This window comes from Populus alba, chromosome 6 (assembly GCF_005239225.2).
Source record: "Populus alba chromosome 6, ASM523922v2, whole genome shotgun sequence".
In the NCBI taxonomy this organism is placed as follows: domain Eukaryota; kingdom Viridiplantae; phylum Streptophyta; class Magnoliopsida; order Malpighiales; family Salicaceae; genus Populus; species Populus alba.
Window position 1 is genome coordinate 17,032,622 of NC_133289.1, and position 25,150 is coordinate 17,057,771.

Sequence of the window (25,150 nt, forward strand, 5' to 3'; positions counted from 1 at the left end):
TATATATTGGAGTTCCACGGACCATATGGACACCCTTCCTTTTAAAATTATTTCTCCTTTTCTGATTGCTTATTATTTTGCTATCATTACAGTAGCAGTAGACACTGACACACGTACATATGGGTTCTGGGTTTATAAATAAAAGATATTTGAGAGTGTAATATCTTTTGAGAGTGTAATATCAATATTTTTTTTAAGTATATTTTATTTAAAAATATATTAAAATATTTTTTATTTTTAACATCAAAATAATTTTAAAATATAAAAAATATTTTTAAAATATAAAAATAACTATTTTTGTTCGTCTGTGATAATTCCCATTGCAAATGCTTTTAGTGTGGATGTTAGAGGTATTTTTAAAATAATTTTTTTATTTAAAATAATATTTTATATTTTTTAAAATTTATTTTTAAAATTAATATATTAAAATAATCTTAAAAAAATAAATTTAAATTTTAACCAACATATATATATATATTCAACCTCAATGTCTTTTAAAGCACCTACCAAAATAAAGTTTTATCCGTACGCAACATTTTCCACAACATGAATTGAAAGCCATGCAACAACTCGATAAGAAAAACCCTCACCTGTACAACCAGATCCACGAAACAAGTGAGTTCCTTGGCCATGATGGCACGCCTTCTTTTTGTCAAAAATCTTCAAGGTCATCACTCATCAGTGTCTTGTATAGTTGCACCATCTTCCTTGACTCATCAGAGTTCATACGCCACAAACAATTTCTCTTATTAACAGAACGATTCTAACACATTTTTAAGCTTTTTTCAGATCAGTCATCCAAGGTTTTGTGGATAACGAAAGTCACTCCCTCAGTAAACATCAAAGAGTAGGAAAGAGAACAAAATTGGTAAACATCATAGATTTGACGTTAGGCCGCTAAGGCAATTCAGGCCAGACACAGCAACAATTGCTACATAGAATGTAACAGCATGTCGACAAATCATGATCCCACAAGCGAAAGTCATGTGGATCGCTTCATATCCTGAAGGGCTGGTTTCCAGACCTTGATCGGTCTATCTTGGCCTTCCTAACTTGGGTTTTCTTCGTAGCTAATACTTGGAAAAGGTTTGGCCCGTCAAAGTTGTGCATAGATTGCCTTGGCTTCTTTCTCTTACCTCGGTCATATTCTTCGTCCCTGAGTAAAATAGAAGTTGCACCATGCAGAACAAGATTAATAAGCAAAACTAATTAGTTTGGCAACTACCCCTTCTGTAAGGGTTATATTATTTTTCTTTTCATTCTAAAAAGGAATCCAAACTCACCACTCATCTGCTACATAACCAGTGCTGAGATTTTCTACCCCATTGGATTCCACAATCTGAGGTGGCATCTCTATTCCGTCCCAAGGTTCAACTGTGATAAACAAAACAAGGCAAAAAAAAAAAACTTTCAGCAAGTCAAACTGTGAGTTAAATTTCCTATCAAGAATTTAGTCATGATTGCATCCAAATAGATCTCATGCTCTTCTGTTTAGTTTGATGTGTCTTTACTTTGTAAGGAGTTAGTCAGCGGAGAAAAGATGACCGTCTGTGTTTGAGCTAAGAGGTGGAAATATGTCTAAGCAAGAGCTACAGTCTAGCTTTCTGGCCCAAGCCACAAAAGCAAACTTTCAAGTCTCAATCGCATGAATTTTCATTCAAGGGCTTATAATCATAAACCTATGAACATGAGTCCTTCACAAGTTTCTTCAGAATTAAGCATTTTGTTCTATAGCCTCAGCACTAAAGCGAAAAAAATGTCCCACCCACTTAAGGCACGAACTTGGGCAGATTACTTTTATGAATGGAGGCACCTGCCAATGGCTTCATGACATCAGCCCTCCTTAAAAGAGCAGGCACCCAAGAGTGGGAAAAGCTGGGGGGGGGGGTTGAATCCAATAATTGATAGGCCCATTGTAGAGATCTCCACCATGAAGAAAAAATGAGAATCTATCTAGATTTCCAGATTTGTTCCACCATGATAAAGGGTGCGGGTGCAAAAAAAGAAAAGAAAAGAATCCAAAAAGCAATGACTAAGTGCATAAAGCAAGCTATTGGATAACAAGTGTGCATGCTCAATTGCTGAAAATGATATGCCATGGATGGTCAGATTAGAGTTTCAGAACAGTGCTCACCAGTCTCCTCCACACCCCCAGTAATTACCCCCATCATCCTGTTCTGTGACGCATATCTTTTGCTAATTTCTGAGCAGTCAGGTTCTCTTGGATCTCCTTGGTTTACTTCAGAGATTGAGATAGAGATCTTTCGTCTCTGTTTATCCATTGCAAGCACTGCACTGCTTGGACTAATTCTCTCCACAGATTCTACATCTACCACACCCGTATCACCGCAGTTTCTTAAATTATCTCCCCTTCTTGAACCAGATTTAGCCATCTTCCTCTGAGAATGAGAATTCATTGACACCAATAAAACTGTAGATGAGATTTTGGATGTAGATGGCCCCAATTCTGATGAAAAACCATCATTCTCCAGTAGCTCCAGCAAGTTTTCTTTAATGAGATTATTGGACTTCGAAGCGTGGCAGTTGCTCTCTTTGTGCTTTTTCCTCTTTTGAAGGCCAAAGGACACCTTGAATAAGTTTGTGCCAAGATGCATCCTGCGCTTGAGAAGCTTGTTCTTTAATTTCTTTTTAGGTAAGCAATCAGGAGCTTTGCTCTGCAAACATTCATTTTGAATGACAGATGGGACAGATGCTGTTGGGATTAAACCCTCAACCAACTGATGTACAATATATTGCCCACCTTCACCAGCCTTATCACTAGGTGTTTTCCAAGCAGCACTCTCAATGGGGATATCCCCAACCTGAGAATAGAGAAATAAATCAAAACCTGGCCAAACAATGATGTAAGCTGTAAGCATCCAAAGGAATGCATATACGTAATCACCTGATCACTTTCACAGCCTGGCTTATTAGGTGATTTCACAGTGTTTGATTTATCAAATGCCTTGTCAGTGGATCCCTCGGATGGAGCCAATCTTGGAACCTCACCCACTGTTTTACCACAAGAATCCTCACATGGAGCTTGGCTTGAAACCCCCACATTTTGGTCTACATTAATCTGGATTGATCAATGAATTCATGAGTTAGAAACAAAGTGAAAATGCCAACCGAGTGAGGGAACAGGGGGACAGGCTCATGCTGGGCATGAAACATCTATTTACCTTTTGTGAGGTCTCCCTTGTGACAAGTTTGTCAATAGCAGAACTTTGGGGGCCACTGCTGCTGCTAGATGGCTCCTTACAGTCACTAGTTTTGGCCTCAGTAATAATAAAAGCATTTTCAAGTTTAGGAGCAGCATTATTGCTGTTCAGAGATGCAGTTGAAGGTGGCAAGCATTCTCTAAGCTGAGAATTTGCCAGTTTTGATGGGTCTGTTGACAATGGTGCACTTGAAGTTTCTAAAGAAGAATCCACTTTCAGCAATGTTTGCCTATTGCTTTGCTGAAATGATGTGTCTTTTGGATGGATCTCTGATGATGTAACAACACTTGATGCATCTTTTTTATTCATAACAGCAGAAGAGTCAGTAGCCTCCAATCTATTCCCAATCAAACCACCACCCACACATTCCTTTGAGAATTGCTTGGCGACCAGATCCGCAAAGTTATTGCCAAAGGTTGCTTTCATACTTTCTTTTTGAACAACATCAACAGGTTTTCTTGAAACAATAGTTTTTCTATCACGAACGTAGAACAGCATATAAGCCTTCTGATCTAAAACAGCCTTCTCGCTAACTTGACGAACCTGTTCGATCAAGATAGCCAAAACTCATAAAAGATCTGATCACAGAAACCAGTAATACGAAAAAAATTGCATCTAGCTTGCAGCTCTACATGCAGCAGATTTTCTAAAACTGACTTCATATGTCCACCATACCTGATTGTCATTGAGGAGGTGCCAAATACCACTTGATGTCCGAACAAAACAGACATAATGACCAGAGTGGGTATTGTGACCATAATGTACCAGAACACCATATAGACTGTACTTTAAATCCCCCTCCTGCCAAAAATAAAAACTCAATAAATAATGTAAAAAAAACAAAGAGCACATGACCAAAGAAAACAAAAGTACCAAAAAAAAATCATTTGCTGGCATACAATGCTAAGAACAATACAAAGTATCAAGTATCTTCCATTTGAACCAGTATTAACCTTTTGGCGCTGGTATTCTATTGCTTACCTATTTAAATTCATTTACACCAAATTAAGGGTGTACTAATGAGAAATATTAACACAGAAAAGAGATCCAGAAAACGTTTAGCAAGTCCATGCAACACATAGGATAAAGAAAAAAGATAAACAACACTATTCTTTTTCGCCCCTAAAAACCAGCTTTGTCCAATATTTTCCACCTACTCTAGTGAGGATTAATCATTGAATATTTGAACTCCACACTCTCATTAGTTTTTTGAACAACTTTCTTGCCTATTATTTTACAAACAAAAAACATCTTTCAGAGAAGCATATACCATCTCAGTCATAACCACACACACACAGCGTAACAAAGTTCACCTCGCCAAAAACATAGAACAGGCTACATTTAAAAATGAGCCAGAAGATTTGGAATGCTATCAAATGAAACTCCTCTAAGTTTAAGAATTCTAGAACAGATATTTGATCAAGTCTAGAAGAATAAATCATAATTTGGAATGTTATCAAATCCACAGTTTTTGAAGTTGGATTCTAAAATTCGTTTAAGAACCTGAAAGCTTAAATATGCTAGAAAATATATTTCATCAAGTCTAGAATAATGATAGTTTGCAACAAGAATGCGCATACTCACATAGGAACCACTGACAAATGGTTTCATGTCCAATGAACGATCAAATATAACTTTCCTGTCAACCTTCCGTCCAGGATCATGTGCATGAAACCGTTTTAGATGTATTGTAAGCACATGCGGTGCCTTCTGAACTGTAAGCCGTTTCTTAGCCCTAACTTTCTGCTTGCATCGCTGGCATTGATAATGCTTCTCTCCTCCATCTAACATCTCTGCAGCAGTGAAATTCCGAAGTAAAGCTGGCAAGGTATCTGCTTTGGCTATTTCAAGGCTTAAATCTAAAAATGGATCAAATTTGTTGGAGCAGTAAGAACATTGTTGGCATTCCACCTGAAAACATACTGAGAGAAACATTTAGTGTTTTGAGAAATTCAAGAGAGCTTTGAACAAAGCAATATTCTGAAAGAACATTTATTGAGAATGGGAAAAGATTGCAAATAAAAATGGAACATTCAAATCACAAAATACAAAACAATTCCATGCAAAACCATTTCTAAATGGCTGTATTTATTACTATCTAATCACTTCCCTGGGAACTAATTCAACATTTTGACCACCCACCCATGAACACATATTTATTCACAGAGGAGCTTCCATGAGAGGACTTCATTCCTCAGAAAAATGTCAATGAATCCACCATAAAACAATAAAAGTTTACCTGACTACAAAGGCTACCACCAAAGATTTTGTGCACCAAACTTGTCTCATAAGCAGCAGGGGATTCGCTTGGCACTCCTGAAGGTAAGCAGCATTTATGCATTGATTCCAGCAAATTAACCATATATTCATGCGCATCCTCCTGTCTTGCATTTCGGAAGTTCCGAGATATGCCTTATATGTGGTCAAGAAATACAAATACCGAATCATGTGAACAGCAAGAAAAACCCTTGCCTGGTGTAAACATTTGAGGACTCCATCAGTCACGATATTGATGACACAAGCCCTCTAAAGCAGTACAACTATTTAAAAAACAAAAAAAAATTACTTGTAAATGTATTTTTAGAGCCATAATTTATAAATGAAGAAAATCTAGCTCCACTGGCATTACTGTCCCCCCCTCTCCCTCAAAGAGGTCTCAAGTTTGAACTTCTCATTAGTACCAAAGAAAAAAAACACTAGTTGTCCAGCACAGGAAAAATTACTAAAAGACCATAAATGTGTAATATAAGGTGTAGGGACCATAATAGTTTTTCTCCTCTGTAGTTCACCAAGATAAGAAATAACCATCAAGGATAAAATAATCATATTTGGCCAACAAAACAAAAAATTAACATAGACCAAAAAATCAAGAAATTAAAGGACAAAGCATCAGAAGGATACAGCGTAAATTTGAGACAAGATCCTTGGGCACTAGTGACCTCCCACTTGATTGTAGAGCACGGCTCACATGCTTTTGGATGGCACACAAGGCACAAAATCCAGCAACATGACCTTCATAAATAAATCAAACATAAAAATAGGAAAAAACAAAGCACCACTTCATTTACAGCAGTTACAAAGTACAAGGATTGGTGAAAGGACATCAGAAACTGATTACAACCATCAAGTAAATTAACCAGTCTCTTGAGACATGTACCAAAATTAGTGTTAAAAAATGGTAAAACCATGAAAACAATCCACATCAGCCATGAAGAAATGTTATTGACAGTTTTGAAAAACTTGGTAAAATCAAAGTAACAAATCCCCATTTATGCAAAGATTGTTAAAAAAGACAAATTAATCAATGAACTATTAGCTTGCAGTAAATGACCCTTAGCAGCACCAGATACATTCAACAGTCCAGTCCAAGAAATTATGCAAGAAAACTATGATGAAACCATATTTTAGCCCAAGTTAACTAATCAGTATATAGATTATTGAGAAGCACTAAGAGCCAGTGATGGGCAGCATGCCTGTAGAGAGAAAGTGTAGGAAAGTCACTCACATGAATTTTGATTCTTGCCACTATTCAAGTATGCTGCTAAAGTCTCAGTATATGTCCGACCACTACTGAATAGAGAAAACAACCATTCCCCAAATTTTCCAGACTCAAGCAATTAGTTTTTTTCAAATGGTAAGTCCAATAGGAGGATAGTTCATGGCCGTACAGAACAGAAGAATGTAAGAAACTAGTCACTTCCACCAAGTCAAAAGCAGGTACTTGTGAAGTAAAATACCAGAATACAACTATTAAAAACTGGTGAAACCAGTTTCATGAAATCAATCAGAGAAAAGGTGTCGGCCGGTTAAAAAAGTAATTTGTTCCCCCATTTTACAGAAAAACTGTTAAGAAGATGAATTAGTTGATGAAATAGTATGATGGGGGTAATTAACCTTCAACACCACTAAGAACAGTTCAATCCAGATATGGAAAATAAAGCAGGAAATCTAGGGTGGCAACCATAATTAAGTAAAAAATTATCAAGCACATAGAGGACCAGACACCCAGTAATATAGATCATGCTTTCTCAAAAGAAAGTGTAGGAGAATCACTCACATGAATTTTGATGCTTTCCACTTTGCAAATATGCTGCTAAAGGCTCAGTGTATGTGAGACATTGCACCACTGAATTGAGAAAACAAGTGTTCCCAAGATTTTCAAGGCCAGCACCCTAAAAATAATCCATGGATCCACCAAGTTAAGCTGCTGGCCAAGTTTGAGTACAAACTAAAGTTCCTCAAAGTGGTAACCAGTGGCTAAATTAGAGTAAAATTGTTGTGGGGCAAGTTAGATATAAAGGGACCTTAAATAAATAAATAAAAACAATAATTTTATGGAGAGGCTAAATTAGAGTTTCCGAAGGCAACATGAAAAATACCAAATTACAGGGATAATAATGAATTTTGGAAAATTTTGCTCCCCCCTTGGCCATGGCTTACATGCCACCCCTGGTGGTAACCACAGAGCAATCATAAATTGGAAAATGGAAAGAAAAAAGTTTTTGTCAGATTATATCATTTCTTCATTTTACCCCCTGAAATGATGTGAAGTAAATGAAATCACACTCAATGGAAAGGCCAAATGAAATCTTTTAGCTAAAATCGCATTTTACCCCCCCCCCCAACCCAGTAATATTGAGAAATGAGAAAAAAACCAATACAGAAAAAACATCTGATGTAAAGTTAAAAAAACAACCTCGCCTCGATGTGAAAATACCCCTAGTAGAAACATAATTCACCAAGTAGAAAGCACACTGAAACTAGATAACACAGAACTACTATAACAAATAGTAAAATAAATAGAATATCATTTACAAGTTTCAAAAATAAAATAACAAGAATCAGTTTGCAGCAGATCCCATATCTTAAGTTCCATCTTCCCAACCAAACCGACATTATAATCAAGCCAATTAGCAAAATTAAAACAAAAAAGCTTGAGAAATCATGAGCAAAAACAAAATTTTTTTGAAAAGCATCCATAAAGCATGGGGAATGCCAAAATTGTGCAACGAAGAAAAGTCAATAAACATAGATAAATTAAAAAAAATTAAAAATAAAACCAAAATATAATATATATATATATATATAGCTTAATTTTCAGTATTTCAAAAGTTAAGGATGCTATTTGATTGAAGTTATTTTATTTATTTTTAATTTCAATTTAGCATTTAGAATTCAGCAATACACAGCAGCAGATTCCACGGACAGTAAATTCCTTCATATTTGAAACCATAATTTCAAATTAAGACTAAAAATGAAAAAAGAAAGAAATAACTTCAACAAAACAACATCCTCAACATTTAAAATATACTAAAAAATCAAGCCATTAAGTCCATACTCAGAGCTAAAAATAAAGATCAAAGAGTTTGTTTTTTCTGGCTTTACAGTAGAAAGGAAACTAAAAAAAATAAAAGCCTGAAAACACATGGAAAATCCTCTAAATTAAACCCTAAAACAAGCAAAAAAATAATTAACTTTACGTAAATAAAAACTCACAATTCTCCTGAAAGTGATCCCAAAACAAAGCTCCGGATCAAGCCCATTTTCGACAAAATCGGACCCGTCAACTCTCTTCCCGGAATGACCCGGATGGTGATGATCAAACCCGAAGGGCCTCTTTCTCGAATTATTATCAGGATTTAAAGTCTCAATGTTAAAATCAGCTGTGCTGTTCTTGAAACCACTGTAATGTTTAGTCACCAGCTGAAACTTTGCATTTCGTTTCAAAGTAGAATCGACCTTGGATCCGTTTTCAATGTCCACACCCGATTCGATTCTCATCTCCGTTTCACTACTAATCAATATATCTTCCATGCTGCCGCTAAAAATTAATAATAGAAATTACAAAAATCGAATCGATGATTAAGCAATGGTGATTCTCTAGATAGAGAGGTCGGTTCTTGTTGATCGGTGGATTTTCTTTGTTTCGTGATTCGGAGTGGAAAGAAGCTGTTAGTTACGGCTTCTGCTAGGAAGCGAGAGAGACTAAACCCTACATAAGAGTTAAGACTTAAGACCCCTCTTTTTTTTTTTTTTTTTATCTTTACTTTTTTTTATTCATTTATGATAATGTCTTATTGGAATATGATGATTTTGATATTTATGTGAATTTTTTACATGTTTTAATATATACCAAAATTAAATGGTTGTTGCTCTGAGAGATGGCAAATAAATTTGTAGATTGTAAAATACAATGATTAAAATATACATAATTCTATTTATTATTTATATATAATTAATTACGATTATATTTCATATTTACTAATTTACAGTTCTATTTAATCAGCACATGAAAAATAAAAAATGATAGTTGTAGAGTATGTTGAATTGTAGTATTAGTGAGTTTTTAAAGTATTTTTTATTTAAAAATATATTAAAATAATATTATTTTTTATTTTTTAAATTTATTTTAATATTATATTAAAATGATTTAAAATACTAAAAAAATATTAATTTCAAGTTAAAAATTAATTCTTTTAAAATAAAAAAATAGATAAATAAATTTTGTGTATATATATATATATGTATGAAATATTTTGAATAAAGAGAGGTTTGGCTTTTTTTTGGAAATATGAAAATTCTTTTCACAAGACTTTTTTTTTTTTTTTTTTTTTGCATTTTCAATAGAGACCATTTGTAGTTGTAAAGATTGAATATGTCATTGTATTATTTTGTTTTTCCAACACTCCAAGAATAAAGTTTTGTTAGGGAAAAAAAACTTAATCATGTAATTGTTTTATCTTTACATGAGGGGAAAATATTGATTAACAGATAGTGTTGTGATATATTGCTTAATCTTAAAATATGAAAACATAATTGAATTAAATTATATAGTTAAGGGACTGGATTATAGTTTTAGTCTTTCGTTTATGCCAAGTGGAGGCGGTGAGATTGCGGGGTTTAAGAGCTAATGGTATACTGACATGTAAATCCAAATACAATTGGGTGCTTTTTATTGGTTTGGGTGTAGGGCTATTTTCGGTGTTTACCCTTTACGCGGTGGATGCGATTTTGGTCTCTTTGGGTGGGACTTGGGCCCTTTACGAAGCGCACTACACTGGTATTAGTGGGCCCCGCATGGAAATTTGGATGGTCAGGAATTATTTTGTCAATTTTATAATTAGCTTGGCCTCCCCCCCCCCCACACACACACACACACACATATATATATATATATATATATATAATATATATATATATATATATATATTATGAGATACTTAAAAATACTAGTTTGTACATAATAAAATTACAAAATAATAATACATGGTTTAATAAATGATGCTCTACATATTACAATACACATGAACAATTAAGATTGATGTCAGTTTTGCATGTCTTTTATTATTAGGGATTGATGTTAAATTTCAAGTAAATTATAAATAGGTTAAAAAATAGAATAATTTGGGAAAAAACACAAAAATAACAGTAACTTTTTCATATGAGACGATATAATAAAGGTATTTTATCTACATTCTCTTAAGCATAACTAATTCTATATCTAATTTTTAAATGAACCAGCATTTATTTTAGAATTCGCTAATTTTTTTAATTAGTAGGCAGCAACTCCAAAACAATCAATTTCTTCATTGCTGATATGTCACAGTGTGATAATGGTGGCAATGCTATCGTAGCTCACCTTGCAAGGGTGGTTGGGCTAATCGTTGTTGAAGATTCTTCATTTGTGAAAACAAAAGGGTGAACTTCATTGGCTATAAAAATAGGTCATTTGATTGTCCCTTTTATTGTCCAATAAAGAGTATGGGTTTTGGAATATTTTTATTTGATTTTATAAGTATTTTAATAAAAATTATAGGATTGTGTGTAAAAAATAAAAAAGAAAGAGAAAAATTATATATATATATATATAAATCAGGTAAGCACCAAATAAACCTGAATTAACTTACATGAACCTGACCTACATGAGTAAAATTATTATCCATAGTTTTTTTTAGTTGATATATAAATTACTCTTTAATTGATTTTTAACATTTACACATGTTATAAATTAACATAAAAAAATTTCAAAGTGTCGTAGAAAATAATAATAATAATGTAACTTTTCAATACAATTTACTTTCAAGAAGACAACACCCAATCATACACCTTGTCATCATCATAACCACTTTTACTCTATTTGATGGTAGCTCCCTTGTGAGGAGATGTTTTATGAATGAAGTCCTCCAATCATTATCCTTCACTAATATCAGTATGGTCGCCATTATATATATATATATATATATATATATATATATATATATATATATATATTCTCTTATATGTAGAGTTTTTTTAGTACTTCAATCCACATATCATGAGGTAGGCAGACTAGATTATTGCTTACTAGTTTTGAAATGAAGTGAGCCTCGTCATGTTTTTTTAGGAACTTGAAGATGAAGATTAACTTTTCCTCGTATTTCTTTGAGTAGAGATGCCCTGGCCTCTTCTATTGATACTTGATGGTAGAAGGTTTCTTAGCTTCAAATTCTTCTCTGTATTGTCCCACAACAAGTTAATTGGAGGACTTACATGATGCGTATTGACAGGCTATGGACAGCTAAACTCAAAGGAGAACAGAGCAAAACAGAACACCTTAGATCCATGGAGTAATCTGTCTTAGGTTTTACTCTTGTTTTTTGACAGAAACCAGGAAGTTCCTTTACTGGGTATTAATCATAATCCGTAATCATCTTTCCAAGCATTTTAATCTGGATGCTCTTCGACTAATTAAACTTAGATTAGCAGTAAATTCACTCTGTTTTTTCTTATGGCCAGCTTTTCAGTGGACAGGGTCATGAATCATGTTATAGGAATGATTCAGGTCAATAATTTACGAGTCCTGTTCTTAATGTGTTAGGCGTTTAAGCACTGAAGGCATTCAAGAGCACCATCAATGATCACTGATTTATGCCCACCCAGCTCATAAACTGAAATGAAGATAGATTAGCGACTCATCTACTCAAACCGTTCTTTAGAGGGATTAATGGTGGAAGAAATAGTTATCTAAAAGTTCACACTTTCAGCAAGATGAACAGAGAAGAGCAGTGAGTTTTACAGTTCTGCTTATTATTAGTTTTTTAGGTATCGTCTTGGAAATCGCGTTTTTAAAAAATTCAAAAACTTATTTTTCTTGTGAAAATTTAATATTTTTAATTTTTGGATCGTTTTGATGTATTAATTGTCAAAAATTATTTATGAAAATGAAAAAATATCATTAACATGTAAATTTTAATACAAAAAATTTATTTAAAAAACAACAATTACCAAACACGGCTCGTCATAATGTGCCGCCCACGATCTGTGAAGCAATCAGATACAGGGTTTTGTGCTCAAAAAATGGAGTCGTAAAGACCAGCAGCAAAGATAGTTAGCAAAGCCACATTTTAATGCGAATAATGTGTGGACGACTGCCCTTGCAACTTAGTTCAATAACTAGCTATTTTAACCGTGACTTTGCAACGACTCAGATATTTTTTTTTAAAAAAATAATATATGTAGGTTTTTTTTAATATATTTTTATATATAAAAAAACGAAGAATAAAAAAAAAGTTATATATATAATTAAATAAATTGAGAATTTATATGTTAATAAACATAAAAAAAACTATTAATAATAACTAAAAATTAAATTGAAAAATTAAGAGATAATTATAGATCAAAATATTTAATCTTGCAAGATTGGATATTTTTTTCAATTGTGTTTGTTTAGTTTATTTATTAAAATTATTTTTTATGCAGTCGAACGATAGTAGAAATAGACACACATTAAATTGATTGAATAACATAAAAAACAAATAATATTATGCAAGAATACACATATTATAAATATTATCTGAAAATAAATATTTATTATTTTAAGAAATAAATTTCATCTATATAAAAGATAAAAAAAAATATAAATGAATTCAAAATAATATTCTCAAAAATTAAATACATGCAACACTATTAAAAAAAAAATTCTTTATCCACAAAATATTAAATATGCAAAAAATTAATTCATGGGATATTAACTGAAACATATATTTAAAAATTATTTAAAAAAAACATTAAAAAAATATAAATTTCTAAAATAAGCAATATTAAAACGGAAAAAAAAATTATAGTCCAAATATTATTGCTTAACTCGTCAAACTAGTGAACTAAGCCATTGACTTCAATTGGATTTAATAATTTTATTATCTTAGATTTATACTTAACCTCTCTCTAATATATAGGCCTATAAGCCTAAGCTTGGTTTTATTTAAGGGGAGGATAACTTTTTTATTGAAATAAAAAACAAATGATATATGCTATCATCTGTGTCGTCAACAAGTTCAAATTTTAACTATTATAAGTGGTGGCTGAAAAATCAAAGAAGTGTTTTTTTTTTCTTTTAAAAAACAACTAATTATTAAGTCAACCCAAAAACACTTAACTAACATTTTTAAAATACTTATAAACCAATCATATTCTTAAAATATTTAAAAAAAAATGTTAAAAAACCTGATATCAAACCATAAATAGTTTTAACTTTCTTGATTTTAATCTATTTTTTCCTATAATATTCAGACTTTAAACAAGTTTTTAATTGATTTTTCTTATCCAAATTGATATGTTTATTAAAAAAAAAATTGCAATCTTTGATTTAAATTTAAACCTAAAACGGGGATCATTTTCCCACTTGAACCAACACAACTCCAAATAATTTTCCTATTTTGACTTTGAAGGCAGGGAAAAAACCTCTCTTTTGAATGATTCTTTAATTCCTAGTTTGAGAAAGGATTTTTCACATTATTAATTTCATGGCAACAGACAAGATTCAAGTACCTTCATTAATGCTTTAGTGGAAGAATTAACCAAAAAAAAAAACAATTAGCCTCTTCATAAAAGTCTTAAATTTAGTGTAATATTACCCATAAATGAGACATTAACATACCCCACAACACGCTTTCTCTTTGGAGGTCAAGAGAAGAGCTGACTTTCCCCTAGTGGTGAACAATTCAGCAAAAAATTCCTCTTCATTAATCAAAGGCAAGATTAAATGTACATTCATCATGAGATCAGATCGGACGATCACCGTTCATCCATTTTGATACAAAACACAAGGAGGGAACAGAACGGAGACGGAGCCCACCATTATTTATATTTATATAAAGCTCAGCAATGTCTGCTCCTTCTACAGGAAGACCAGAGGAAAGGCAGATAGACGTGGAAAAACAAAGAGAGAGAGTCATGGAGAAAGCAATGTAAGAGAGAGAGAATGAGATGGATACTAAAATGAACCGATATTTCTTGAAATCCAACTGCTTCAATTCTCCAACTCCTCTCCACCAAATCCCTCAAAATTGAGAACCCACCTCAAAAAACCATCCCTCTTCAAAACCCTGTTCTTATTTTCTCTTAATTTCATCAATTTTTCAATCTTTTTTGTAATCACTGCATCTCCCCTGTTTCAAGCTCTGTTTTTATTCAAGTTCTGGTTTTCTGAACTTCTCTCAGTTCCAAAATCAGACCTTTTCATTCATGTGTTTACAGCTTTCTATTTCTGCTGTCTTTATGATCTTGTCTGTTTTGGTTTCTTCTTGAATGGGTTAATTTGTCCTATTTAGCTCAACCAAAACAAATTCAAATTGATAGAACACGATCCCCCAATTCCCTCTAACTTTCTTGGAGGATTTTTTTTTATCCATCTCTATTTTTCAAATTCTATACTCACTCTTTTGCTCCTCCAGTTTTCCTTTCTTTCCACTGATATCAAATTTTAAACCTTCTCTCTTTCAAAATTCTGCCTCACAAAACTTATTTTCACTATGAAAATCCCCAAAGACAGAGTTAGATTCAATGTGGGAGGCAGAGTCTTTGAAACAACCTCAACAACGTTAGCCAATGCAGGCAGAAACTCCTTTTTTGGTGCATTATTCAATGAAAACTGGACCTTAAAACAACCAAATAATGACTCGTTTTCCCATTGTGAATTATTCATTGATAGAAACCCTGATTGTTTCTCTGTTCTCCTTGATCTCCTTCGCACCGGCGACCTCAATATCCCTCCAAACATCCCTGAAAGACAACTCTACAGAGAGGCCTCCTTTTATGGTTTATTAGACCATGTAAGATCAGCTAAATGGGGCCAATTTGATGGCAACAGGCTCCGCCATTCGCGGTCTGTTACAGGACAGGCACCGGGGGATGGGACCGCGATTCGTGCTGGTCCTGATGGTGGCTGCTGTGTGGCACATGGTAGTGTTGTTCATGTTTATGATTGGATTATGGAGGAGTACCCTCCATTGAATCTTGATTATCGAAGAGTCAATGATGTTGGCTGGGTAGATGGCGAGAGGATCATTATTAGTGCTTGTGAGAAATTAGGCCGCGGGGACGGAGGGATGGGGTTGTTTAGTAAGAGTACAGGAGAATTGAGGTATAAGTTTCAGGTTTGCCATGAGAATCAAGTGAAGAGTTTCACAGCTGGGGCTTTAAGTACTAGTTCTGATTATAAGATATTTAGTAGTTGTAAAGGGAGGAGTAATGAGTATGGGATTGGGGTTTGGGATCAAGTTACTGGGAAACAGATTGATTTCTTTTACGAGAGTCCAGGATGGTCATTAGGTGATGCTGATAAGCTGCAATGGTTGAATGGGAGCAATTGTTTGTTGGTGGCTACTTTGTTTCCTAGGAAAGATAACTGCTACATTAGCATGCTGGACTTTAGGGATAAGAGGATGGTATGGTCTTGGTCTGATTTTGGTGCTCCTATAACTGTGGACGAGAAGCGAGTGCGAGATGCTATAGCTATGGAGGATAATAATGCTATTTGTGTGGTGAATGAATATGAGGATTTGGGGTTTATGGATTTGAGAATGAATGGAGGGAGTGTGAGGTGGAGCTCAAGAAGTCGGATGATGAAAGGGAAACTGTCCGATGAGCCTTGCTATCCCAAACTGGCTTTGCACGAGGGGCAGTTGTTTTCATCTATGGATGACTGCATTTCTGTGTTCTGCGGTCCTGATTGGGTTTTGACATCTAGGCTTCGCCAGAGTTATGGAGGTTCAATCTGTGACTTTTCAATTGGTGGGGATCGGCTCTTTGCACTTCACAGTGAGGAAAATGTATTTGATGTATGGGAGACTCCACCTCCACCAATTTCATGATCCGGGACATGGTATGCATGGTTTCATATCTATGCTATTAGATCCTCTTATAAATGGTTTTACTCTCCTTTTCCCTTTAGATTATAGAAAGAGATAGAAGATGAATCTTCTTAGAAATTACAGCTTAGAGAACCTTGAAATAGAGAGCTCTAATAGTTGTGTGTGTGTGTACAGATTATTACTACCATATAATTTAGAGTGCTGAATCTGTAAGGGTTATGTCCTTTGTCACAGAAATGAAACAGATTGCTTATTATTACAGAAAAGAAACTGATTGTTCAGATGCTGTAGTGGCACATCCTGGTTATCTGTAGAGGATCATGTGATCATTGAATGGTGTTTCCAGAAATGAATATGTTGAACTTTCCTTAGATATCCTAATGGCACATCTGTTTGCTTGGTATGAATGTGCATTTTATCATCTAGGCGGTCGACTTCCACAGCTAATTGTTCTTGTCTTTCATTTTTGAACTGCCCCAAGGAGGCCCTTTTATATTCTTCTTTTCTTTTTGACCCTCTTCCTCATCTGTTCTTCTGACCCCATCACAAAGTTAACAGCTACCTGTTTCCTTCCTCTTTAGTTGTAGTGTTTCTCATTGGTCTCTTGAGATCTCATGGATTGCAGAAATGCAGTGTCTGTGTATGTGCATAGAGGGATAGACATAGATGCTCTCTGCATGTGAGCAGATGCAACAACTGAATGTCTCAGTAGATTTGCCATCACTTTGCAAAAGTTCAGCTATTGCCTATTGCTTTATATCAGGTGGAGCATGATCAGTTGCTCTTTGGTTATTATAATATAAGAACATCATGTAATACTAATCCAGGAATAATTTGTTCTCTTTTTCTGCTCGAATAAGTTTCTAACTTCTATGGAAGGAACAAATCCCTAGTAACATCATGTATACTAATCCAGGAATAATTTGTTCTCTCTTTCTGCTCGAATAAGTTTCCAATTTCTATGGAAGGAACAAATCCCTAGTATATAAGCCCACCCACGAATGGAAATTGGATCCTCGTTCAGTTTTAGATGCATTTGTCAGCTTTTTCCATGTGAGCAGGTCAAACTGCACACTGCTGCTTCCATGCCCAAGCAAAGGGAATATATTTTCAATTGTCCCAAAACTTTTAGCAAACAACATTATTTAAAAAAAAAAAAATCCAACCATTCATAAACTAGAATTTCCCTTGAATTATTTATGAACTGTTCATTAGTATATGGTACTATATCAAAAGACTTTTTTTTGCTTCATAGTTGTCAATGTCTTAAATTAGATTCCACAAAATGGAATAAAAAAGGCGGTTTGACCCTCTCCCTCAATTGTCGTCATACAGAACACAACCTAATTTATATGTTACAACTTGTCAAAATTTAATTAAATGTCAGCTACACATATTTACTTGTAGAAGAAAGATACCCTTCAGAATGAGATAATTGTCTGTTATTTTATTATTAGAGCCAACCATTTTTCAACATGAGCTTGTCCTATAGGACCGTCTTTCACCACCAGAAGCAGGGAATGGTTGGCATAACCAAAACTAACAATCAAATGGCACTCCTCTTTATAATATTTTTTTTCTTATACAAAAAAGCAAAAGTGAACTTCCAGGGAACTTCTTCATTGAGATTATTACCCTCTAGTTGATTAGAAATGAGAAAAAGAACGGTTCAACATCAGCAAGATCATGTAAAAAACTTGGATGGCATACCTAATTTGACCCAGTATAGAAAGGGTAACAGATAAGAAAGAGCCAAAGACAATAGACATGACGAGTCACAAAAAATCAAGCATAATCAGGCATCACTATTTTAAGGAATGCGACTGGTTGAGATTCTTCAGGAGCAAGCTGGTCAAAAGCAACATAGTTTTCCTCCTTATCATAAACATGGCACAATGTCATTATTGTCTTCATCAAACGCCAATTCCACTTGGCCTCATTCAAATACTGTTAACGAGGTGGATAAAAACTAGGTTAAGGTTCATACATGTACAAATGCTCATAATTAATAGAAAGTCCACTCTAACAAACAAAAATGTAAGGCATATTGATTGATCATACCTTTCCCCAGTTTTCTTGAAGAGATTTATGAGCCATCCGTAGATTATAGTGCGGTATCCTCGATGAAACATGATGGGGTATGTGTACATTGATATCATGACAGAGGATCTCAATCCTGTAGAGTGGGAAAACAGCGCTTCAGTAATAATATATCAATGACAACTATTTTTTATCATAACCTGCAGCTCCAGTAAATTAGACAAAGGAACATTTTAAACCATGCCAAACTTCATTGATCTGAGGCAACTTCAGGCTTGTAATAGACTTTTAGCCCACAAATACTTATTTTATACATCACCTCTATCAACTTTCTAAGGATCTTGTTTGAAGATAACATCAGAACTTTCCTAACATGTAGTCATTATGTGAAGTAGTACTGAAAAAGAGCATTTTATTAAATGACAGTCGATGACAAATCTCTGACTTCCCACAGTTAAAAAATTACCAGGCCAGGCAAGCAAGAATTTGAGATGCTTTTAGAGGGAGAATCAAACAAGAGTTCTCAAAATTATGTAGGCTTATGGAATTAAATCATACAAAATCTACCATCTGACAGCATCAGTTTATAAAATATATCAGAAATATGTCCCATCAAAGAGCAAATAACTACCATGAATAGAAATAATCTGAGCAGAGAGGATATATACCAACTGGGGTAATCACAATGAACTGTTCCATTAAGCTGGGCCTGAGCTGCGTTCCACTCATCTGAAGATTTGAAAGGGATGTGAGGAGCCGTATGATGCACCATTGTGAAAGTACTCATCTACAAGTGTCAAGAAAACCAGACCAATAAGACACGGGGACAGATAAAATGCAATTCAGTAATCAAGCTGATCATTTTCTGGAAATAAAAAAAATACAACAGCATATCACCAGGTCAAAGCATTGATTGACCCATAGTAAAACATATAAAACTCTGCAGTTATGTACAATGCACTAATATTTTTTTCTCAATTGTGAAGTGGGCCATCAAATTAAAGGTTTTAATAAACTTAATGTTTAAGTTCCAGACACAGGAGCATAAACTGCGGTGGACAAAGGACACGCACTGGGAGTGAATAGTTATTGCACAGTTTGATTTAATCTTTACATCACAATTCCATGAACAAAGCATGTGTTTTACAAGGAAAACAATTCTTATTAACTTCTAAGAAAGACCTATTTGAAGTTATATGCTTAGGCATTGAACATTTCAAAGTTTTATTCATGATATGCATTCCAGCTAATGATTTCAAGTCAATGTGATGAGAATACTCTACCATGCATGTCATTTTTATTTATTTTTTTAAAAAGAAAAAAATGAAATTAAAAGAACTGCTGTGGATGGTGGCACACAAAAGTTTAGTGCGACATCATACAATCAACGAAGACCAGCAAGTAGCATACCCAGAAGTGATAGCCTAACCATGGCATTAACCAGAACTTGATCCATCCCATGATCCCTGCTTTATAGATAATCAAGGGCCAACCGATTGCCATAAACCCAAAAACACATGCCAAACTTATCTTCACCCTTTGGATTTCATTTGATCTGAACTTCTTTAAATCAAAGTGCAATAACAACCTGTTTGGATGCTTAATGATGTAAGGACAATTGTAAATCAAATTAGAGTAAGTGCATAAGGCTCACAAAGTTACAAGCTCTGATTCTCATATAATTCTTCTATAATTGGGTACCATACCAGTGAGCTATAGACATCCAAGGCCGAAATGGGCCATATCCAAATATAATTGCCTTGCGTAAAATAGGCGAAGAATCAAACTCTGCTTTCCAAACAGGATGCCAAGCTGTATCTTCCTCTAACCTGTAAATATAAGATGAAGCAGAGGAAGTGACAATTTAGAAGCTAAGATGAGAAACCAATGGTAATTGATCAATTTTAATAAAAGCAAGAACTGGCAGATTACCAAGCGATGAAATAATCATAAGCTACTGTGCAAATACATGCATACAATAACAAAGTTCTAACAGGGGGGAAGGGATAGGCATTCTTTAAATAGAAATCTAAGATATAAATAATGAAGTTGCTACACATATCATTGCCTAATTATGTTCCCACAAGCACTGGATGCAACATTTTCCACCGCTTAATTCTTCAAAGAATGCAAGAAGAGACAGTAAAAATAAGCAAGTATGTAGCATTTTCTGTTCATTTATGCTACTCAATTTTTCAGTAGAAAAGCTTCTAAATTAAGCATTCCTCCCCAGCATGAGAGAGGATGATCTAACTGCTGGAATAATTGGGACAAATTAAATGGAGTTTACTTCCACAGAAATAATGAAACACTTAAGAATATCATTATTACATGTTTGTTTTCGCATGATGCCTGTCGTGCTTAAACCTCCATGGCTCATATGGGTAAATTAATGGCAGAAATGCCAGAGTTCCCACAATGTCTTCCACTAATTTGTTCCTTGAAAATGATTTGTGAGCACAATCATGGCCTATAACAAAGAACTTCATTGAGAGAGAAACAAAATTAAGAAACTGATGAAACTTATAACATTGAAGCAAAAGAAACAAGATTATGAATAAGTAAAGAAAAGATGTGAGCAGAACTAACGCCAGTAACTGCAGTCCCTGTCCATGCCCAAGCAAAGGGAAGTAGATACCATGGGGCCTTTGAAATCATAAAGAGCCCAAATGCATATGAAGTGACTGATACTAAAACTGACTTCCATGCTTTCATATCATCAATCTCAAACACCTAAGAGAAAAATAAGGAAATTAGTACTAGAGTTGTCATTTTTTTGGTCAAAGCTCATGTCCATTAAAGAATCGACAATTCGAGGCCACTTCCTAATTAAAAAGAAAAAAGGTCATCGCCCAGTTATGATAGTTCACCTCACAGAAACTGAATCGAGATAAGGAAAATGTAGATACAGTCCACTAATTCTTCAACTTTTTGAATGCATTGGATGCTCTTAAACCTTGAACTTGTAAGAAGCAGTGTGGACAGGGCAATCCAGATTATCCCCATCAGAAAACCTTCTATGGTTTCTGGCTTCATTAAGGTACTCGGTAATCTTATAAGTTTATTTGAAATTGGCATAAGAAAGGTTGCCATGAAAAAGTGAAGCATCATTCAACATTCCATGGCATAATCCCTTCACACCAGATGACGTGTGAGGGCAATTATTCAAGCAGATAATTGACGGAAAGAGTTGAACTTATTGTAGGTCTGCAACTATTCATATTAGCTCAGAAATTCCCCTAGGTGCTCAGAGTGGAAAAAATCTAAAATAGCGGACCATCTTCATGGAAAATAACATTGGCAAGTTGGATGCATGATGTAGCTGATTCTTAGAGAAGTTTACCTTTTTAGGGAGTGTATCCATGACATCCTTTAATGTAATGCTGTCAGGGAGTGGTTCTCCAATTTGCCTGAAGCCATAGCTTTCTGCCAACTGTTTTCTATACTCTGCACTGTCTGCGGAAGATGGTGCCACTGGAGCAGCCACAGCTTGTACAGTTCTAGTTCTTCTCATGGGAATCACCCATTTCTTATGATTCTCTCCCTTCACAAGAAGCCTGTCCCATGTTAAATGCCAGTTGCCTGTCTATCAAAAGAAGCACGGATTATAAGTTGGTGATATCAATAACAGGAAAAATATTGCTTTCATTGATAGTCTAGTCTACAGGAATATAAGGCCGGTACTGTTTCAAAAAAGTTAAGCATTGTCTATGGTGCTGTATGCACAGCAGAAGCTAGCAGTGAGACGCACAAAATAATTGTTCATAAATACTACCTGGATAGACATTCTAAAATCAGAACAAACAAGCCAAATATAAACCCATCTGAAACAAGCTATCCAACCGAAAATCAGGTTTGTCATGTTGAAATAAATGGATAAGTTAACTTCTAATAAAATTATGAAATTTCAATATAATTGCAGAACAAGTTTGAGACAGAAGGCAAATACACAGGAATCACATAATGATGATTTCAGTAAAGCAACCAAATTGAAGAAAGGTGTATGTATGGAGCATTTTCACAGTTCACATCACCAACTCCAAAGTTGAATGAAATTGGAAAAGCACATTATGTGTGAAAGTCTCAAAACTTGAAGTCTAAATAACCAAGTGATTAACGTGTTACCCTCTTATATTCATTACTTTTCAAGCTTTCTATCAAGTTTCCTGTGCGGAACCGATTTCCTTTCCACTCTTTTCATCAGCTGAGTGCGAAAGAGATACTGATTCAAGTTGATCACAAATCAAGGAAAATAGGAGCTCAACTAGAGGTCAGTGATGAAATAACTAAACCAGTAGGAGGGGAGTTATAAGACGAGATTTTTGTATGAATGAGCACAAAGGTTCTTTGATGCCTAAGGGAGGCCACTGAGCAGCTAAATTGTCAAGTATAAGAAAAAATTTATTATTCCCAGTAATTGACATTAATTTTATATATGGAAACTAAAAATACAGTTGAGAACTCAAATTGTAAACTAAAGAGATGCACCAGATAAATAAAAACTAAATCCCATTTAGCACAAAGACAGCTAAATTATCAACAAAACAACCAAAATGGAATAGAGAGACAGAAAAAGAGAGATTACCATACATGGAGCGGAATGGGCTGCAATCTTTTGGCTCCTTGTTCTTGGATGAGGACCCTGACAATCAAACCAAGAAACACCAATCACAAAAAATAACCCAAACAACAAAAACAAAGAGCCATTTTTAACACCAGAAAAGCATACCGTGAAGAGGAAAACAGAAGGGTCTGCCATTCTGCAAGCCATGTTTTAGCAGAAATGCAGGAATTCCAGCACAAAAGAAACCCCTTTTCCCTCTTAACAGGCACTAACTGGCCTTTCCCTTTGTTGGTTTGAGACTGAATGTAACTGTGATAGAAGAAAGAAAGGATGGACTTTCCTTTCCTGTCCTCTCCTCTTCTCTCTGGTTTTAAGACACAAGGAACCTACCAATAAATAGGGTTTCAGAGGTCGGTTCGTGGCGTTGATTTTATAGTGCTAACAGCCAATAAAGAGAAGTCCGTCACTGTATCTGTGGTCGCCCCTCGCCAATTGTTGTGGATAGAATTCCAGTAGCCCTGCTAGCCTTTTGTTCCTTCATACCTACTTGTTGCATTTTTTCCTTCCTTTGTAGTTTGTACTATCCATGACACCCGCGTGGCTATGGTTCATACAACGCAAAGGGAGTTGTTAGGGAGTCTAGTGTGGATGAATATGAACATGGTAGTTTATTTTTCGAATCATGTAAAAAATAATAATGAAACGCATATAAAACTTATTTTTTATAATAATTGTTTTTTTTAGTAAATAGATTGTATATTCGAAAAAAGCTATCACAATTAACTAAATTATAATTTTAAACATATTTAAAGTATGTTTAGTAATTTGATTATTTTTTCAAAAATATTTTTACTTGAAAATATATTTAAATAATATATTTTTTTATTTTTTAAAATTTATTTTTCATATTAGAACGTTAATATAATCTAAAAAACATAAAAAATAATTTAAAGTAAAAAAAATTAAAAATTAAAATTTTTAAAATATAAAAACAAATACAATTAAATTTGATATCCAATATAAAAACAAACAAGTAAAATTCTTTTTTTTATGATCTCTTTTCCAGCATCAATTAAACTTGATATAATATAAAGGTAATCATATTATATATTATCAAAATAATTTTATCTTTATTTTATCTTGTTTTTTAACTTAATTAATAATCAAAATAACATATTGATCAATCCTAATTTATATTATTTGTGCTTTACTTTTTTTTTTTATTGATAAATGGTACATGAATGAGTTTGGCATATAATTGTTCAAGTGTTTATATTCAATTTCTTAGAAATAAAATCTATATATATATTATATATATATATATATATATAAAGACTTGAAAAAAATATTTTCATAGAATTAAAATGCAAATTGATGAAGCATAAGAACTTTATAGGATTTCCTAAGCTTTTCATAGGTGACAATGAAAGTTATTCTGGATAAGTTGTAACTTGATAAATAAAGTTTCTTGTGTGTTTTAAGGAGCTACTCGATACTTAAATAAATTTAGCTAAGGAGTTTAATATGAATTATGAACAATAATAATAAAAAAAGATGATAAAATAATGCAAAACTATAAGAAAAAAATAATTGTTTATGTATATTAGAGAGTTGGGTGATTTGACATGCATGACTGAAAAATAATGATATTTAAACACCTTATCTTATGACTTACCTAGAAAGGTGTACCTTAGAAATATGAAGATGAAGCATAGATTGCTATGATAAGGTGGCAATGCTAGCGTAATTTATCTCTAAGGGTGGCTAATGTAGTGTTTACAAGTAGTGATGGAGATAATAGGGCTGGTAGGGCTCCCAACCCTTGTAAAGAATTGTTTTTCCAACCCCCCTCTTAACAATATTTATAGTTTAACCTTTAATAAATTCTGCCCCCTAGAATAAATTTCCTAATTCCCTTTAATTTTATTTTCTAGCTTCGCCTCTATATGCAAGGAAGGTGAGAGTCTAAGCCTGTTACGATGCTCAACTTGTGAAACAAAAGGAAATATTATTTTTTATTAGTTGTATAAAACAATCATTTGATTGGTTATATTAGTGACTAAATAAAAGGGGATAGTGTGAGATTATTTTTATGAATGACTGGGAATTGTATATTTTCACATAACATTGTTTTGCATGTCAAACTAATAAAGGTATGAGATAAAATAAGCTAGTATACAATATGTGCCAGTATT

The 25,150-nt window shown here is 33.9% G+C and overlaps 3 protein-coding genes across 10 annotated transcripts; 1 reads left to right on the top strand and 2 right to left on the bottom strand.

Moving 5' to 3' along the window:
* Nucleotides 1–722: 722 nt before the first annotated feature.
* On the bottom strand, nucleotides 723–9,259 carry LOC118043844 (ubiquitin carboxyl-terminal hydrolase 23). Of its 3 annotated transcripts, XM_035051936.2 has the most exons (11): nucleotides 8,718–9,259; nucleotides 7,279–7,393; nucleotides 6,123–6,233; nucleotides 5,461–5,633; nucleotides 4,806–5,132; nucleotides 3,897–4,022; nucleotides 3,183–3,764; nucleotides 2,906–3,079; nucleotides 2,135–2,822; nucleotides 1,284–1,374; nucleotides 723–1,156 (listed from the first exon to the last, which is right to left on the bottom strand). In XM_035051936.2, exons 1-11 carry the CDS (start codon nucleotides 9,033–9,035, stop codon nucleotides 997–999), a joined length of 2,865 nt encoding a protein of 954 aa, XP_034907827.1. In that variant the 5' UTR covers nucleotides 9,036–9,259; the 3' UTR covers nucleotides 723–996. The 3 variants fall into 3 exon arrangements, with proteins under 3 accessions (XP_034907827.1, XP_073266114.1, XP_073266115.1); XM_073410013.1 differs by lacking the exon at nucleotides 7,279–7,393 and having other exon boundaries at nucleotides 8,718–8,856; XM_073410014.1 differs by lacking the exons at nucleotides 7,279–7,393; nucleotides 8,718–9,259 and adding an exon at nucleotides 6,727–6,745.
* A 5,106-nt stretch (nucleotides 9,260–14,365) lies between these two features.
* On the top strand, nucleotides 14,366–17,193 carry LOC118043730 (BTB/POZ domain-containing protein At2g24240). Its single transcript, XM_035051788.2, has one exon. The coding sequence runs from the start codon at nucleotides 15,011–15,013 to the stop codon at nucleotides 16,349–16,351; it is 1,341 nt and encodes a 446-aa protein (XP_034907679.1). The 5' UTR covers nucleotides 14,366–15,010; the 3' UTR covers nucleotides 16,352–17,193.
* Nucleotides 17,194–17,891: 698 nt separating this feature from the next.
* On the bottom strand, nucleotides 17,892–23,512 carry LOC118043731 (omega-6 fatty acid desaturase, chloroplastic). Of its 6 annotated transcripts, none has more exons than XM_035051790.2 (10): nucleotides 23,121–23,511; nucleotides 22,982–23,033; nucleotides 21,735–21,973; nucleotides 20,981–21,124; nucleotides 20,723–20,874; nucleotides 20,098–20,220; nucleotides 19,802–19,979; nucleotides 19,060–19,178; nucleotides 18,413–18,527; nucleotides 17,892–18,298 (listed from the first exon to the last, which is right to left on the bottom strand). In XM_035051790.2, exons 1-10 carry the CDS (start codon nucleotides 23,160–23,162, stop codon nucleotides 18,137–18,139), a joined length of 1,326 nt encoding a protein of 441 aa, XP_034907681.1. In that variant the 5' UTR covers nucleotides 23,163–23,511; the 3' UTR covers nucleotides 17,892–18,136. The 6 variants fall into 6 exon arrangements, 5 of the variants coding, with proteins under 5 accessions (XP_034907681.1, XP_034907682.1, XP_034907680.1 ...); XM_035051791.2 differs by having other exon boundaries at nucleotides 22,977–23,033; nucleotides 23,121–23,510; XM_035051789.2 differs by having other exon boundaries at nucleotides 21,735–21,977; nucleotides 22,977–23,033; nucleotides 23,121–23,510.
* Nucleotides 23,513–25,150: the final 1,638 nt, after the last annotated feature.